At 51.6% G+C, this 17,989-nt stretch overlaps 1 protein-coding gene across 1 annotated transcript in view; it reads right to left on the reverse strand.

The window, feature by feature from the left end:
- Positions 1–1,524: 1,524 nt before the first annotated feature.
- The window catches only part of LOC140398089 (T-cell surface glycoprotein CD3 delta chain-like), a 313,504-nt gene continuing 297,039 nt past the window's right edge, over positions 1,525–17,989 (reverse strand). Inside the window, exons 5-7 of the mRNA XM_072486316.1 lie at positions 10,024–10,155; positions 4,312–4,364; positions 1,525–1,726 (exon numbers count right to left, since the gene is read on the reverse strand). Of these exons, the coding sequence (XP_072342417.1) occupies positions 1,673–1,726; positions 4,312–4,364; positions 10,024–10,155 (239 nt within the window). The 3' untranslated portion in view covers positions 1,525–1,672. The remainder of the gene's footprint in view (positions 1,727–4,311; positions 4,365–10,023; positions 10,156–17,989) is intronic.

Raw genomic sequence — 17,989 nt, forward strand, 5'->3', positions numbered from 1 at the left:
GTCAGTACTGGAGGGAGTGCTGCACTGTCAGAAGGTCAGTACTGAGGGAGTGTCGCACTGTCAGAGGGTCAGTACTGAGGGAGCGCTGCACTGTCAGAGGGTCAGTACTGAGGGTGTGCTGCACTGTCAGAGGGTCAGTACTGAGGGAGCGCTGCACTGTCAGAGGGTCAGTACTGAGGGAGTGCTGCACTGTCAGAGGGTCAGTACTGAGGTAGTGTCGCACTCAGAGGGTCAGTACTGAGGGTGTGCTGCACTGTCAGAGGGTCAGTACTGAGGGAGTGCCGCACTGTCAGAGGGTCAGTACTGAGGGAGTGTCGCACTGTCAGAGGGTCAGTACTGAGGGAATGTCGCACTGTCAGAGGGTCAGTACTTTGGGAGTGCCGCACTGTCAGAGGGTCAGTACTGAGGGAGTGTCGCACTGTCAGAGGGTCAGTACTGAGGGAGTGCTGCACTGTCAGAGGGTCAGTACTGAGCGAGTGTTGCACTGTCAGAGGGTCCGTACTGAGGGAGTGCTGCTCTGTCAGAGGGTCAGTACTGAGGGAGTGCCGCACTGTCAGAGGGTCAGTACTGAGGGAGTGCTGCACTGTCAGAGGGTCAGTACTGGAGGGAGTGCTGCACTGTCAGAGGGTCAGTACTGAGGGAGTGCTGCACTGTCAGAATGCCATCTTTTGGATTAAACATTAACTACTTTCAGGTGAATGTAAGGATCCCAGAGCTCGATTAAGAGATTCAGCGCAGATTTCACTGTTGTCACGTAACAACGTCACCGAAAAGAATTATCTTGTCATTTTCACATCGCTTTTCGCGGGATCTTGCAGTGCACACATTGCCTATTGATTTTCCGACATGACAATAAAGTCAAGTCTTCAGAAAAAGTTCTTTGGCTGTAGGTTTGAAATGTGTGGAATTCTAATCATTTTTATGCATTTTATTTTCATTTACTACCAACCTTTTGAAAAATAAATGTAGAGTAACCAATTCATTTGTTCCAATTAAGGGGCAATTTAGTGTGGCCAATCCTCCTAACCAGCACATCTTTGGGTTGTGGGGGCGAAACCCACGCAGACACGGGGAGAATGTGCAAACTCCACACGGACAGTGACCCGGGGCCGGGATCGAACCTGGGACCTCGGCGCTGTGAGGCAGCAGTGGTAACCACTGCGCCACCCTGCTGCACTATATGCTCACTACCTTAAACAATAGTTTAAATTCCGATCAGTTATTAAATAGAATCTTTCACACAAACCTGTTGGCCTGACTGAAGTTGGAAAGTGGAGCTGAGTCTTGCTGCTTTAACTGTGGGCTGTGTTTACCGTTTCTCTGCCCACACACAATAACCGAAGATTTGTGATGGTGAAAAAAAGAGCCAGACTACTTCCGAAAGTGGCCCAGCCTCCTGTCAGTGAAAGAGTTAAAACTCTTCTTCACAACAGAGTCAGATCACCATGCAGGAGAAGCCAGCGCTGTCAAACATGAACTCGCGTGAAAAAGGTGAGACTTAAAGATGAATAAATTAGAGAATAATTCAAGATAACCTTTATTAAAATTACATTTCTTTGTTGTCGGTATTTGTTCTGAAGAGCTGCTCAGACTCTGGACCGACATAATCCAGTTGTTATATTGAATCAAAGCTTTTCTTCTGCAGAATAAGGAAAGAATTTGAGTAATTTCTTCAGCGTCTTCTCCCCAGCTCACTGTACATGGACTTGCCTGAATTGTCAAGATGCTGCGAAAGGAAATCCGTGTTCCATCAAAATGCCAATTAACAACATTTCAATTTGTGCACTTTAATGTTGCAAAGCTGATTAATCATTCAACCTCTTCTTAATTCTTCAGTCTATTTGCCTTTCCTTCCATAAACTTGTCAATAACAGGGGGTGGGATTCTCTGATCCCGCAGCGGGCCGGAGAATCGGGGGGGGGGGGGGGCGCGAATCCCGCCGCTCCGACGCTGTGCCTGCGTTTCTCCAGCGATTGGAGAGTCGGCGTCAATGGCACCCACGCGGTTGCTGCAGCGCCGGTCGTCGGGCGTTCAACACGGCCCCTCCCCCCCCCCCGGCGATTCTCCGTGCCCAATGGGCCGAATGCCGAGTGATCCTACCCGGCTGGACCTCGGCGTTCTAGCTGTGGGACCGTCCACGGTCGCCAGGCTCGCGATCGGCGAGCGGGCTAATTCCGGGGGGCGCCTATGTTCCTCCGCGCCGGGCCCCTCGGGCTCTGCCATGTTGCCCGAGGGTCGGTGTGGAGGCAGCAACTCACACGCATGTGCGGACCCGTGCCGGCCGTGCTGGGGCACGTATCAGCTGCTGGAGCTGCGTGAAGCACTCGAGTGCCGTGCTGGCCCCCTGCTCCTGGTGGCCAAAACCCTCCGGCATTTACGACGGCGTCAACACTTAGCCCCATTATCGGAGAATCCTGCCCAGGCTTCTAGGAAAATCCAGGCCCTTGCTGCCATGGCGATGGGAACAGGCCTCCACGGCTCTTTTTTTTCAATTTTTAAAATAGATTTAAAGTACGCAATCATTTTTTTTCTCCAATTAAGGAGAAATTTAGCATGACCAATCCACCTACCCTGCACATCTATGTATTGTGGGGGCGAAACCCACGCAGACATGGGGAGAATGTGCAAACTCCACACGGACAGTGACCCGGGGCCGGGATCGAACCTGGTTCCTCAGCGCCATGAGGCTGCAGTGCTAACTACTGCTCCACCGTGCCGCCCCGTGATGCAGAGTAGAGTGTGTCACTCACTAATCAGATGGTGAAATATCCCTCAGGTATTTATAATGACTTCAGAACTGAAGGGAAATGAAGAAAATTTCCTGTCTAAAGTCAGAGGTGAGGGGGGATTCTCCGGGACCATCAGCCAGGGATGGGAATGCCGATGACCCGGTGAATCAGGCGTCAGGGAAAAAATGGGTTTCACGCCGGGTGTGAACCCATTGTGAGTCTCCCAGCATGCCCTGCAAGCCCCAATGAGGTCCCATTTGCCCCAATGAGGTTCACGCCCAGACCCAGTGGGAACATGCAAATTGATCATTAAAGCTGATTTGAATTTAATTATCGGTATTTTCAAGCCTGTTTGTATGCCTAGAAGCATAAAAGATTTGAACTGCATTGTTTACATTCAATTTCACAGACTATTGCCTTTTAAAAGCCTTTTGATTGACAGGTCCAGGCAATTTCAAAGGGAGGAATACTGTTGTTTATTTATACAGCTCTACAGGGGCTCATGGACTCTGAGGAGCTGCTACTTTTTGAGTTTTTTTAAAGACACTTTGTTCTGAAGAGCTTCCTAGAAAGACCAGTTCAGGGCTTGAAAAAGTTAAAGGGCAATGAAATTGACTGTGAAAAAAACACTTCAAAGGTTTCCACCACATTAACACATCTCTGAACATGGCATGTTGACAGACTGTTCAAAGGGTTTAAAGGCTGCAGATGGGAAAAGCCGCCAATCGACACCCATCCCAGTACAAGGTGCCAGGTTAGCATTTCCAAGGGATGTGGCTGAAGGGGGGTGGGGGTGCTGAGGGGGGGATTGGGGAGGATTCGGGAGTGGCCCTTGCCAGCGATTAGGGTGGGGGAGGGCCTTGACAGTAATCCACGTGGGGGAGGGGCTGGAAATGTTTTCTGAGTTTAGGGTGCCCTTTAAAAATGGCATCCCGATCTCTGAGGGCGGGACCTGTCAGAGAGATCCCCCCCCGCCCCCCTCAGGTCCTTTTTAAAAACTGTACTTGTGCCACATCAGGTTTGCTCCTAATACCAGCTTTCCACCTAATCTTCAACCGGGAGAATCACAGCCAGAGTTTGAAGTTTTCTGGGCCTAGATTTGGTGAGCTCTCTGAGATTGGTGAGCAACCTTTAGATCAAAGTCCTCCACATTTTCTTTAAGCATCATTGTTTCCACAAATAACAGCCATCTCAGTTAGTCTCACTTCCACATCTTTGTTGTGAGTTCAAGTACCACTTTGGCAGATTATCAATACTGAGGGAGAGCTGTATTGGCAAGAAGCTCTCACATGTTCCTCTGCACCTGGGTTAAACCAAGTAGTTCAGTTGTATAATCCGTACAGAAGAGGGGTTTGGGGAGATGGGTGAAATACGGAAGAGACGAAGATGACAGAATCCATCCCCATCTGAGTTAGAAAGTGATGGATATGGAAACCCCTCTCCCATGGAGCTCGCTCTCTGGACAACAGTTGGATTGCGATTCCATCATCCTATCACACGCCATCACAAAGCTCACACTCACCATTCTTGGGCAAGCTAAGGATGGTTGTGTTTGATGGGTTTGTGTTGAATGGTCACTTACCGAATATATTGCATCAGACGCATCATTAGGCATCAGTGGATGCCTGTCAGAAGCTGCAGAAGAAATATTCAGACACTTATTAAATATGAAGAGGCATGGTATCCAGAACCTTCTAAATAAACACAGAATGTACGAGTTATTAAGCTGTTCTCCACCAATCTTTCACTCTCTGTAATCTTGCAAACTCTGCTGCCCCCGTCTCTCCCCATGTTCTACCCCCTACCAGCCCCGTGCTCACTCTCTCTCCCCATGTTCTACCCCCTACCAGCCCCGTGCTCACTCTCTCTCCCCATGTTCTACCCCCTACCAGCCCCGTGCTCACTCTCTCTCCCCATGTTCTACCCCCTACCAGCCCCGTGCTCACTCTCTCTCCCCATGTTCTACCCCCTACCAGCCCATTGCTCACTCACTTCCACTGTGTCCCAGTTAAACAATTCCTCAATTTTAAAATTTTCATCCTTGTTTTCAAATTCCTCCGGACCTCATTCCCTCTCTCGCTCTAACCACCTCCAGCCCCACAACTCCCCAAGATCATTGCATTCCTCTCATTTCTGGGTAGCCATGATGTGGAGATGCCGGCGTTGGACTGGGGTGAGCACAGTACGAAGTCTTACAACACCAGGTTAAAGTCCAACAGGTTTGTTTCGATGTCACTAGCTTTCGGAGCGCTGCTCCTTCCTCAGGTGAATGAAGAGGTCTGTTCCAGAAACACATATATAGATAAATTCAAAGATGCCAAACAATGCTTGGAATGCGACCATTAGCAGGTGATTAAATCTTTACAGATCCAGAGATGGGGTAACCCCAGGTTAAAGAGGTGTGAATTGTACCAAGTTCCAACGCGCCACAGCGAAAAACCGGACCGACCTCCTCAGAAGACAAACATGGGACACATCCGACAGAATACCCTTCGTCGTCCAGTACTTCCCCGGAGCGGAGAAACTACGTCATCTTCTTCACAGCCTTCAACACGTCATTGATGACGATGAACATCTTGCCAAGGTCATCCCCACACCCCCACTACTTGCCTTCAAACAACCGTGCAACCTCAAACGAACCATTGTTTGCAGCAAACTACCCAGTCTTCAGAACAGTGACCACGACACCACACAACCCTGTCATGGTAATCTCTGCAAGACGTGCCAGATCATCGACATGGATATCACTATTACACGTGAGAACACCACCCACCAGGTACGCGGTACATACTCGTGCGACTCGGCCAACGTTGTCTACCTCATACGCTGCAGGAAAGGATGTCCCGAAGCATGGTACATTGGCGAGACCATGCAGACGCTGCGACAACGAATGAACGGACATCACGCAACAATCACCAGGCAGGAATGTTCCCTTCCAGTCGGGGAACACTTCAGCAGTCAAGGGCATTCAGCCTCTGATCTCCGGGTAAGCGTTCTCCAAGGCGGCCTTCAGGACCCGCGACAACGCAGAATCGCCGAGCAGAAACTTATAGCCAAGTTCCGCACACATGAGTGCGGCCTCAACCGGGACCTGGGATTCATGTCGCATTACATTCATCCCCCACCATCTGGCCTGCGAAATCCTACCAACTGTCCTGGCTTGGTACAATTCACACCTCTTTAACCTGGGGTTACCCCATCTCTGGATCTGTAAAGATTTAATCACCTGCTAATGGTCGCCTTCCAAGCATTGTTTGGCATCTTTGAATTTATCTACATATGTGTTTCTGGAACAGACCTCTTCATTCACCTGAGGAAGGAGCAGCGCTCCGAAAGCTAGTGACATCGAAACAAACCTGTTGGACTTTAACCTGGTGTTGTAAGACTTCATTTCTGGGTCATCCTGAATGCCACCTGGCTGGTGGGTTTGGTGGTGATTAGCACTGCTGCCTCACAGCGCCAGTGACCCGGGTTCAATCCCGACCTCTTTGTTCTTCTGGCCGAACATCTGCTGTTAAAAGAAATTGCTGTGGCTTGTGGACCTCTGAAGAGAATTGGTACAAGAAGCAGTGAGGGATGAGCGGAGAAATATTTTCCACTTAATGCAAGCTGTGATCTGGAATGTGCTGCCAGAAAGGGCGATGGAAGCAGATTCAAATAGATAAATATTCAAAATTGTTTGCAGAGGTCTGGGGAAAGAGTTGGGGGGTTGGGGGGTCAATTGGGTAGTTCTGTCAAAGACCCAGGACAGGCGTCATTCTCTGATAATTTCAGAGTATGGCATAACCACGACTATTACCGTCCTGAAGGACAAGAGCAGCAGATACCTGGCAACCCCACCACCTGGAGATTCCCCTCCAAGTCACTCACCACCCTGACTTGGAAATAAATCACCGTTCCTTCACTGTTGCTGGGGCAAGTCCCACATTCTCCCCACTCACCGTGGGAGCGAGTCCCACATTCTCCCCACTCCCTGTGGGAGCGAGTCCCACAGTCTCCCCACTCCCCGTGGGAGCGAGTCCCACATTCTCCCCACTCCCTGTGGGAGCGAGTCCCACATTCTCCCCACTCCCTGTGGAAGCGAGTCCCACATTCCCATCTCTCTGAGCAAAGAAGTTTCTCCTGAATTCCCCATTGGATTTATTGCTGACTGTTTTCTATTGATGGCCCCGAGTTCTGTTACATTCAGGAAGGAACATAAAATTTCTTTCAGCTCCAATCACATTTCGAATGTGTCTCCATATGGAGAGGGATAGGGCCATACGGCAGGGCAAGGTTTATAATTGGGGGAGGGGTAATTATGATGCGATTAGGCAATAATTAGGGAGCATAAGATGGGAACAGAAACTGTCAGGGAAAGGCACAAATGAAAAGTGGAGCTTGTTCAAGAAACAAATACTGCGTGTCCTTGATAGGCATGTCCCTGTCAGGCAGGGAGGAAATGGCCGTGTGAGGGAACCATGGTTCACAAAAGAGGTTGAGTGTCTTGTCAAGAGGAAAAAGGAAGAGTATGTAAGGATGAGAAAACAAGGTTCAGTAGGGTCGCTTGAGGGTTACAAGGTAGCAAGGAATGAGCTGAAAAAAGGGCTTAGGAGAGCTAGCAGGGGGCATGAGAAGTCCTTGGCGGGTCGGATCAAGGAAAACCCCAAGGCCTTTTACTCTTATGTGAGAAATTGAAGAATGACCAGCGTGAGGGTAGGGCCGGTCAAGGACAGTAGTGGGATCTTGTGCATGGAGTCAGAAGAAATAGGAGAGGCGTTGAATGAATACTTTTCTTCAGTGTTCACCAAGGAGAGGGGCCATGTTTTTGAGGATGAGAGTGTGATTCAGGCGGGTAGGCTGGAGGAAGTAGATGTTCTGAGGAAGGATGTATTAGCAATTTTGAAAATCCTGAGGGTCGACAAGTCCCCTGGGCCAAATGGGATATACCCAAGGATTCTTTGGGAGGCAAGGGATGAGATTTCACAGCCTTTGGCTTTGATCCTTGGGTCTTCGCTGTCCACAGGGATAGTGCCAGAGGACTGGAGAGTGGCGAATGTTGTTCCTCTGTTCAAGAAAGGGGATAGGAATGACCCTGGTAATTATAGGCCAGTTAGTCTTACTTCGGTGGTCGGGAAGTTAATGGAAAAGATCCTGAAGGATAGGATTTATGACCATTTGGAAAGATGCAGCTTAATCCGGGATAGTCACCACAGATTCGTGAAGGGTAGGTCTTGCCTCAAAAATTTGATTGAATTCTTTGAGGAGGTAACTAAGTGTGTAGATGAAGGTAGAGCAGTTGATGTCGGATACATGGATTTTAGTAAGGCGTTTGATAAGGCTCCCCATGGTCGGCTCATGAAGAAAGTAAGGAGGTGTGGGATAGAGGGAAATTTGGCCAATTGGATAAGTAACCGGCTATCACATTGAAGACAGAGGGTGGTGCTGGATGGAAAATTTTTAGACTGGAGACCAGGGGTGGGATTCTCCGACCCCCAGCCGGGTCGGAGAATCGCCGGGGGCTGGCGTGAATCCCGCCCCCGCTGGTTGCCGAATTATCCGGCACTGGATATTCGGCGGGGGCGGGAATCGCGCCGCGCCAGTTGGTGGGCCCCCCCCCGGCGATTCTCCGGCCCGCGATGGGCCGAAGTCCCGCTGCTGTCAACCCACGGCAGCCGGCGTGGATTGAACCACCTTTGGGACGGCGGGACATGGCGGCGCGGGCGGGCTCCGGGGTCCTGGGGGGGGCGCGGGGCGATCTGGCCCCAGGGGGTGCCCCCACGGTGGCCTGGCCCGCGATCAGGGCCCACCGATCCGCGGGCGGGCCTGTGCTGTGGGGGCACTCTTTTCCTTCCGCCTTCGCCACGGTCTCCACCATGGCGGAGGCGGAAGAGACTCCCTCCACTGCGCATGCGCGGGGATGCAGTGAGCGGCCGCTGACGCTCCCGCGCATGCGCCGTCCGGCAAAGTCAGTTTCGCACCAGCTGGCGGGGCACCAAAGGCCTTTCCCGCCAGCCGGCGGGGCGGAAATCAGTCCGGCGCGGGTCTAGCCCCTCAAAGTGAGGGCTCGGCTGCTCAAGATGCGGCGACTTCCGCACCTTTGGGGCGACGCGATGCCCGACTGATTTGTGTGTTTTTGGCCCCGATCGGCGGACATCGCGCCGATATCAGAGAATCCCGCCCCAGTTACCAGCGGTGTACCACAGGGATCAGTGCTGGGTCCTCTCCTATTTGTGATTTTTATCAATGACTTGGAGGAGGGGGCTGAAGGGTGGGTCAGTAAATTTGCTGATGACACCAAGATTGGTGGAGTAGTGGATGAGGTGGAGGGCTGTTGTAGGCTGCAAAGAGACATTGATAGGATGCAGAGCTGGGCCGGAAAATGGCAGATGGAGTTTAACGCTGATAAGTGCAAGGTGATTCATTTGGTAGAAAAAATTTGAATGCGGATTACAGGGTCAACAGCAGGGTTCTGTGGAATGTGGAGGAACAGAGAGATCTTGGGGTTCATGTCCACAGATCTCTGAAGGTTGCCACTCAAGTGGATAGAGCCGTGAAGAAGGCTTATAGTGTGTTAGCGTTTATTAACAGGGGGCTTGAGTTTAAGAGCCGTGAGGTTATGCTGCAACTATACATGATCCTGGTGAGACCACATTTGGAGTATTGTGTGCAGTTCTGGTCACCTGATTATAGGAAGGATGTGGAAGCATTGGAAGGAGTGCAAAGGAGATTTACCAGGATGCTGCCTGGTTTGCAGGATAGGTCCTATGAGTAAAAGTTGAGGGAGATAGGGCTTTTCTCTTTGGAGCGGAGGAGGATGAGAGGCGACTTAATAGAGGTTTATAAGATAATGAGGGGGATAGATAGAGTGGACGTTCAGAGACTATTTCCTCAGGTGGATGTAGCTGTTACAAGGGGCATAACTATAAGATTCAGGGTGGGAGATATAGGAGGGAGGTCCGAGGTAGGTTCTTTACTCAGAGAGTGGTTAGGGTGTGGAATGGACTGCCTGCTGTGATAGTGGAGTCGGACACTTTAGGAACTTTCAAGCGGTTATTGGATAGGCACATGGAGCACACCAGAATGACAGGGAGTGGGATAGCTTGATCTTGGTTTCGGACAATGCTCGGCACAACATCGAGGGCCGAAGGGCCGGTTCTGTGCTGTACGGTTCTATGTTCTATATCCGGATAATTGCCGAGATTGCTTGTGAAGAGGTGCAGACGGCAGACTAGCTAAACTGGCCCTCATCAATCAGGGTGTCACGAGGGACAAGCATTCGAGAAATCGTTGACCAACCATGAATCTCTCGTACCTTGGTGATCCCACGACCTGTCCGGCGCTGAGACAGAATAAACAGCAATTGCGATGAAGATAGTGAAGGTGACACTTGCAATGACGATCCCACTTATTCCAGCGATGTCCATCACAACACAATTCTTACACACTGGGATCAGATAGAGAAACGGAGAGAAAATGAAAACTGTAACACAAGAAAAAACCCGGTCTCCAGCGAGACACAAGCTGTATTTATATTGCCCCTTTCACTAAAAGAACCCCAGGAGAATTGTAAAAGAAAACTCGACAGCAAGTTACAGCGGGAGACTAAGGGCTGGATTCTCCGATTTTGTGACTAAGTGCTGACCCCGGAGTGGGAACCCTGGTGTTTTACGCCAGGAAAAACGGCGGAACAGCTGCACCGATTCAGCAGCTCTAAATGGGCTTGCAGCGTCGCCACGTGGAACGTGAACAATTCCAAGGAGAACGATGCCGGACTCGTCGGTTCCGCGATTGGCGCACATGAAGCTCACAAGACGCAGCCGCACTGAAACGGTCCTTCCCCCCCACACACACCATCCCAGCCAACAAGCTGTCTGGAAGGAGAGCAGCTCCACGGTCCAGGGACGCTGAGCTGGACACCATCCTGGGCGCCGAGGCGGAGAGGCAGGTGACCCTGTACCCCGGCCTGGGAGGAAGGCTGCCAGGCGCCGCCGTTCGTCAGCCTGGGCGCAGGTGGCAGAGGTGGTCAGCGCCAGGGGCCACGTTGTCCAGACTGGGATGCAGTGCAGGAAGAAACTGCACGACCCCCTCAGGGCGGCCAGGGTGAGGGGCAGCGCTGTGCCCCGGCACTAACCCCCCCCTCACATACCTGTAACCCGGCCCCTCCCCTCCGGGGGACGGCCGAACCCCCACCCTGCCCCACATGCCAACATCAACACACCCCCTGGGCTGCATGCGTCGGACCATCTAGCAGTGTCGTCGTTTGTGACCCTCCCCCCAGGAGAAGGCCACGCACACAATCGCCGGGAGCGGGAGACGATCGGAGGGAGACCACCAGACGTGCGGTCCCTCACCATGGCCGAGCAGAGGGCAGTGGAGGTGGTCGGTGGCCCGGGGGAAAGGGAGGTGGCTGAGGTGGAATTCGGCTGCGGGCGAGGGAGTGAGACCCTGCTCAGTTGCAGATCCCCAGGAAATATGTGTCGACCCCCCCCCCCACCCCCCCCACCCCAGCCCTCTGTCGAATCATACATGTCGGCCCATCGAGTCCACTCCACCATGCAATGAAAATAAACGAGGTATTTAAGGCCTTCTATGAAGAGCTGTACAGATCCCAGCCCCCAGCGGGGGAAGAGGGGATGAAACGATTCCTAGACCAACTGAGATTCCCGAGGGTGGAAGAGCAGGAGGTGGCTGGCTTGGGGACACCAATTGGGTTGGAGGAGCTGAGCAAGGGTTTGGGGAGTATGCAGGCGGGGAAGGCCCCGGGACCGGACGGGTTCCCATAAGACCATAAGACATAGGAGCGGAAGTAAGGCCATTCGGCCCATCGAGTCCACTCCACCATTCAATCATGGCTGATTTCAACTCCATTTACCCGCTCTCTCTCCATAGCCCTTAATTTCTCGTGAAATCAAGAATTTATCAACTTCTGTCTCAAAGACACTCAACGTCCCGGCCTCCACCGCCCTCTGTGGCAATGAATTCCACAGACCCACCACTCTCTGGCTGAAGAAATGTCTCCTCATCTCTGTTCTAAAGTGACTCCCTTTTATTCTAAGGCTGTGCCCCCGGGTCCTAGTCTCCTCTGTTACTGGAAACAATTTCCCTACATCCACCCTATCTAAGCCATTCATTATCTTGTAAGTTTCTATTAGATCTCCCCTCAACCTCATAAACTCCAATGAATATAATCCCAGGATCCTCAGACGTTCATCGTATGTTAGGCCTACCATTCCTGGGATCATCTGTGTGAATCTCCGCTGGACCCGCTCCAGTGCCAGTATGTCCTTCCTGAGGTGTGGGGCCCAAAATTGCTCACAGTATTCTAAATGGGGCCTAACTAATGCTTTATAAAGCTTCAGAAGTACATCCCTGCTTTTATATTCCAAGCCTCTTGAGATGAATGACAACATTGCATTTGCTTTCTTAATTACGGATTCAACCTGCAAGTTTACCTTTAGAGAATCCTGGACTAGGACTCCCAAGTCCCTTTGCACTTCAGCATTATGAATTTTGTCACCGTTTAGAAAATAGTCCATGCCTCTATTCTTTTTTCCAAAGTGCAAGACCTCGCATTTGCCCACGTTGAATTTCATCAGCCATTTCTTGGACCACTCTCCTAAACTGTCTAAATCTTTCTGCAGCCTCCCCACCTCCTCCATACTACCTGCCCCTCCACCTATCTTTGTATCATCGGCAAACTTAGCCAGAATGCCCCCAGTCCCGTCATCTAGATCGTTAATATATAAAGAGAACAGCTGTGGCCCCAACACTGAACCCTGCGGGACACCACTCGTCACCGGTTGCCATTCCGAAAAAGAACCTTTTATCCCAACTCTCTGCCTTCTGCCTGACAGCCAATCGTCAATCCATGTTAGTACCTTGCCTCGAATACCATGGGCCCTTATTTTACTCAGCAGTCTCCCGTGAGGCACCTTATCAAAGGCCTTTTGGAAGTCAAGATAGATAACATCCATTGGCTCTCCTTGGTCTAACCTATTTGCTATCTCTTCAAAGAACTCTAACAGGTTTGTCAGGCATGACCTCCCCTTACTAAATCCATGCTGACTTGTCCTAATCCGACGCTGCACTTCCAAGAATTTAGAAATCTCATCCTTAACGATGGATTCTAGAATCTTGCCAACAACCGAGGTTAGGCTAATTGGCCTATAATTTTCCATCTTTTTCCTTGTTCCCTTCTTGAACAGGGGGGTTACAATAGCGATTTTCCAATCCTCTGGGACTTTCCCTGACTCCAGTGACTTTTGAAAGATCATAACTAACGCCTCCACTATTTCTTCAGCTACCTCCTTTAGAACTCTAGGATGTAGCCCATCTGGGCCCGGAGATTTATCAATTTTTAGACCTCTTAGTTTCTCTAGCACTTTCTCCTTTGTGATGGCTCCCATATTCAACTCTGCCCCCTAACTCTCCTGTATTGTTGGGATATTACTCATGTCTTCTACTGTGAAGACTGACGCAAAGTACTTATTTAGTTCCTCAGCTATTTCCTTGTCTCCCATCACTAGATTACCAGCGTCATTTTGGAGCGGCCCAATGTCTACTTTTGCCTCCCGTTTGTTTTTAATGTATTTAGAGAAACTTTTACTATCATTCCTAATGTTACTGGCTTGCCTACCTTCATATTTGATCCTCTCTTTCCTTATTTCTCTCTTTGTTATCCTCTGTTTTTGTAGACTTCCCAATCTTCTGACTTCCCACTACTCTTTGCCACATTATAGGCTTTCTCTTTTCCTTTGATGCATTCCCTAACTTCCTTTGTCAGCCATGGCTGCCTAATTCCCCCCCTCTGATAACCTTTCTTTTCTTTGGGATGAACCTCTGTACTGTGTCCTCAATTACTCCCAGAAACTCCTGCCATTGCTGTTCTACTGTCTTTCCCACTAGGCTCTGCTCCCAGTCAATTTTCGTCAGTTCCTCCCTCATGCCCCCGTAGTTACCTTTATTTAACTGTAACACCTTTACATCTGATTCTACCTTCTTTCTTTCAAATTGGAGATTGAATTCTACCGTATTATGATCACTGCCTCCTAAGTGTTCCCTTACTTTAAGATCTTTAATCAAGTCTGGCTTACATAACACTAAGTCCAGAATGGCCTGTTCCCTCGTGGGCTCCATCACAAGCTGTTCCAAAAAGCCCTCCTGTAAACATTCAATGAATTCCCTTTCCTTGGGTCCACTGGCAGCATTATTTACCCAGTCCACCTGCATATTGAAGTCCCCCATGATCACTGTGACCTTGCCTTTCTGACATGCACTTTCTATTTCGTGGTGCATTTTTTGCCCCCAGTCCTGACCACTGTTAGGAGGCCTGTACATAACTCCCATTATGGTTTTTTTGCCTTTGTGGTTCCTCGACTCTACCCACACAGACTCCACATCATCTGACCCTATGTCGTTTAGTGCTATTGATTTAATTTCATTCCTAATTAACAAGGCAACCCCGCCCCCTCTGCCCACCTCTCTGTCTTTTCGATAGGTTGTGAATCCCTGGATGTTTAAATGCCAGTCCTGAACCCCCTGCAACCACGTCTCTGTGATGCCAACCACATCATACCTGCCAGTCACAATCTGGGCCACAAGCTCATCTACCTTGTTCCGTACACTGTGCGCATTTAAATATAGCATCTTTAATTCTCTATTGACCGTCCCTTTTTGTTTTCTTAGTGTGGTGGACCTTGGTTTACTGAGCCTTTCCATACACTGTGTCATATTTTGTGGGATGGGGACTATCGTAACCTCTCCTGAGTTCTGTCTTTTCGTGCTTTTTTGTATTCCTAAGCAGCTACGCTTCCCACTGATTACTTCACCTCTTGGTTCCCTGACTTTCCCTTCCCCCCAATCTCTAGTTTAAAGTCCTATTGACCACCCTATTTACTCTTTTCACCAGAACACTGGTCCCAGCTCGGTTCAGGTGGAGACCATCCCAACGGTATAGGTCCCCCCTGTCCCAAAACTGATGCCAGTGTCCCATGAAAAGGAACCCCTCTTTCCCAAACCACTCTTTCAGCCACGTGTTAACTTCCCTTATTCTTGCCTCCCTATGTCAATTTGCACGTGGCTCGGGCAGTAATCCGGAGATTATGACCTTTGAGGACTTGTTTTTTAATTTGAACCCTAGCTCTTTATAATCTTTAAACTTGGGCGTCATTCTCCGATCCCCCGCCGGGTCGGAGAATCGCCGGGTGCTGGCGTGAATCCCGCCCCCGCCGGTTGCCGAAGTCTCCGGCACCGGAGATTCGGCGGGGGCGGGAATCACGCCGCGCCGGTTGGCGGGCCCCCCCGCTCGATTCTCCGGCCCGAATGGGCCGAAGTCCCGCCGATAAATTGCCTGTCCCGCCGGCGTAAATTAAAGTACCTTTCTTACCGGCGGGACAAGGTGGCGCGGGCGGGCTCCGGGGTCCTGGGGGGGGCGCGGGGCGATCTGACCCCGGGGGGTCCCCCACGGTGGTCCAGCCCGCGATCGGCGCCCACCGATCCGCAGGCGGGCCTGTGCCGTGGGGGCACTCTTTCCCTTCCGCCTCCGCCACGGTCTCCACCTTTGGGGCGGCGCGATGCCCGTCTGATTAGCGCCGTTTTGGGCGCCAGTCGGCGGACATCGCGCCGTTTGGGGAGAATTTTGCCCCAGGTCCTCTTTTCTAGACTTGCCTATGTTGTTGGTACCGACATGGACCACAACAACTGGATCCTCCCCCTCCCTCTCCAGTATCCTTTCAAGCCGGTCAGAGATGTCCCGCACCCTAGCACCGGGCAGGCAACATACCATGCGGGACTCTTTATCCTGCTCACAAAGGATACTGGGCGAGATTCTCTGACCCCCCGCCGGATTGGAGAATCGCCGGGGGCTGGCGTGAATCCCGCCCCCGCTGGTTGCCGAATTCTCCACCACCGGATATTCGGCGGGGGCGGGAATCACGCCGCGCCGGTTGGCGGGCCCCCCCCGCGATTCTCCGGCCCAGATGGGCCGAAGTCCCGCCGCTAAAATGCCTGTTCCGCCGGCGTGGATTAAACCACCTACCTTACCGGCGGGACAAGGTGGCGCGGGCGGGCTCCGGGGTCCTGGGGGGGGCGCGGGGCGATCTGGCCCCGGGGGGGTGCCCCCACGGTGGCCTGGCCCGCGATCGGGGCCCACCGATCCGCGGGCGGGCCTGTGCCGTGGGGGCACTCTTTTCCTTCCGCCTTCGCCACGGTCTCCACCATGACGGAGGCGGAAAAGACTCCCTCCACTGCGTATGCGCGGGAATGCCGTCAGCGGCCGCTGACGCTCCCGCGCATGCGCCGCCCGGAGATGTCATTTCCGCGCCAGCTGGCGGGGCACCAAAGGCCTTTTCCGCCAGCTGGCGGGGCGGAAATTCGTCTGGTGCGGGCCTAGCCCCTTAAGGTTGGGGCTCGGCCCCCAAAGATGCGGAGCATTCCGCATCCTTTGGGGCGGCGCGATGCCCGACTGATTTGCGCCGTTTTGGGCGCCAGTCGGCGGACATCGCGCCGTTTCCGGAGAATTTCACCCACTATCTAGCCCCCTGATAATAGAATCCCCTCCAACTACAACTTGCCTATTTACTCCCTCCCCTTGAATGGCCTGCTGAACCATGGTGCCTTGGTCAGCCTACTCATCCTTCCTGCAGCCCTGTCCGCCATCCACACAGGGAGCAAGTGCCTCATACCTGTTGGACAGGGTCAAGGGCTGAGGCTCCTGAGTTCCTGACTGCTGGTTCCCTTTACCTGCCTGACTTGCAGTCACACCCTGCTGTCCCTGGCCACTGGCAGGATTTAAACTACTTACTCTGACAGGTGTGACTGCCTCCTGAAACACAGTGTCCAGGTAAGTCTCCCCCTCCCGGATGTGCCTCAGTGTTTGAAGCTCAGACTCCAGCTCATCAACTCTGAGCCGGAGCTCTTCGAGCAGCCAACACTTACTGCAGATGTGGTCGCTGCAGCTCGCAATGGGATCTGCCAGCTCCCACATCAAGCAGCTCAAGCACATCACCTGACCAGCCATCTCTAATTAATTAATTAGTTTAATTTAAGTTTACGAGTTTAGCTGTGTTTTTTTTTAAATTTGGGGCAGATTTGCTATCAACCAATCAGATCACAGCTTCCCTCTGACATCACGTTTTGTGTCTTACAGGACTTGCAGAGATGGGGCCAGTCCATCCGGAGCCCGCCGCCCCCAGCCAGTGTCGCCCTGGGTGGTACGCATGACTGGCACCAACCCCTGCTCCTGCACACGGATGGACTCCTCCACCTGCCCCTGCAGGTGCTGGAAGCCGGCCGTCATCCCCTCCTGTAGTCCCTGGGTCTCTGACTGCACCTGCACTGTGGCTGGGACTGGATGTTCCAGGAGCAGTTACCAGTGGCGTATCACAGGGATCAGTTCTGGGTCCTCTGCTGTTTGTGATTTTCATTAATGACTTGGATGAGGGAGTTGAAGGGTGGGTCACTAAATTTGCAGACGATACGAAGATTGGTGGAGTTGTGGCTGTTGTCGGCTGCAAAGAGACATAGATAGGATGCAGAGCTGGGCTGAGAAGTGGCAGATGGAGTTTAACTCTGAAAAATGTGAGGTTGTCCATTTTGGAAGGACAAATATGAATGCGGAATACAGGGTTAACGGTAGAGTTCTTGGCAATGTGGAGGAGCAGAGAGATCTTGGGGTCTATGTTCATACATCTTTGAAAGTTGTCACTCAAGCGGATAGAACTGTGCCCGCGTTCATTAACAGAGGGATTGAATTTGAAAATGAAATGAAATGAAATGAAAACTGCTTATTGTCACAAGTAGGCTTCAAATGAAGTTACTGTGAAAAACCCCTAGTCGCCACATTCCAGCGCCTGTTCAGGGAGGCTGGTACAGGGATTGAACCGTGCTGCTGACCTGCCTTGGTCTGCTTTCAAAGCCTGCGATTTAGCCCAGTGTGCTAAACCGGCCCCTGAATTTAAGAGCCGTGAGGTGATGATGCAGCTGTACAAAACCTTGGTAAGGCCACATTTGGAGTACTGTGTACAGTTCTGGTCGCCTCATTTTAGGAACGATGTGGAAGCTCTGGAAAAGGTGCAAAGGAGATTTACCAGGATGTTGCCTGGAATGGAGAGTAGGTCTTACGAGGAAAGGTTGAGGGTGCTAGGCCTTTTCTCATTAGAAATGAAATGAAATGAAAATCGCTTATTGTCACAAGTAGGCTTCAAATTAAGTTACTGTGAAAAGCCCCTAGTCGCCACATTCCGGCGCCTGTTCAGGGACGCTGGTAGGGGAAGGGAGAA

The sequence above is a fragment of the Scyliorhinus torazame genome, chromosome 21 (genome assembly GCF_047496885.1).
Source record: "Scyliorhinus torazame isolate Kashiwa2021f chromosome 21, sScyTor2.1, whole genome shotgun sequence".
NCBI classification, from domain to species: domain Eukaryota; kingdom Metazoa; phylum Chordata; class Chondrichthyes; order Carcharhiniformes; family Scyliorhinidae; genus Scyliorhinus; species Scyliorhinus torazame.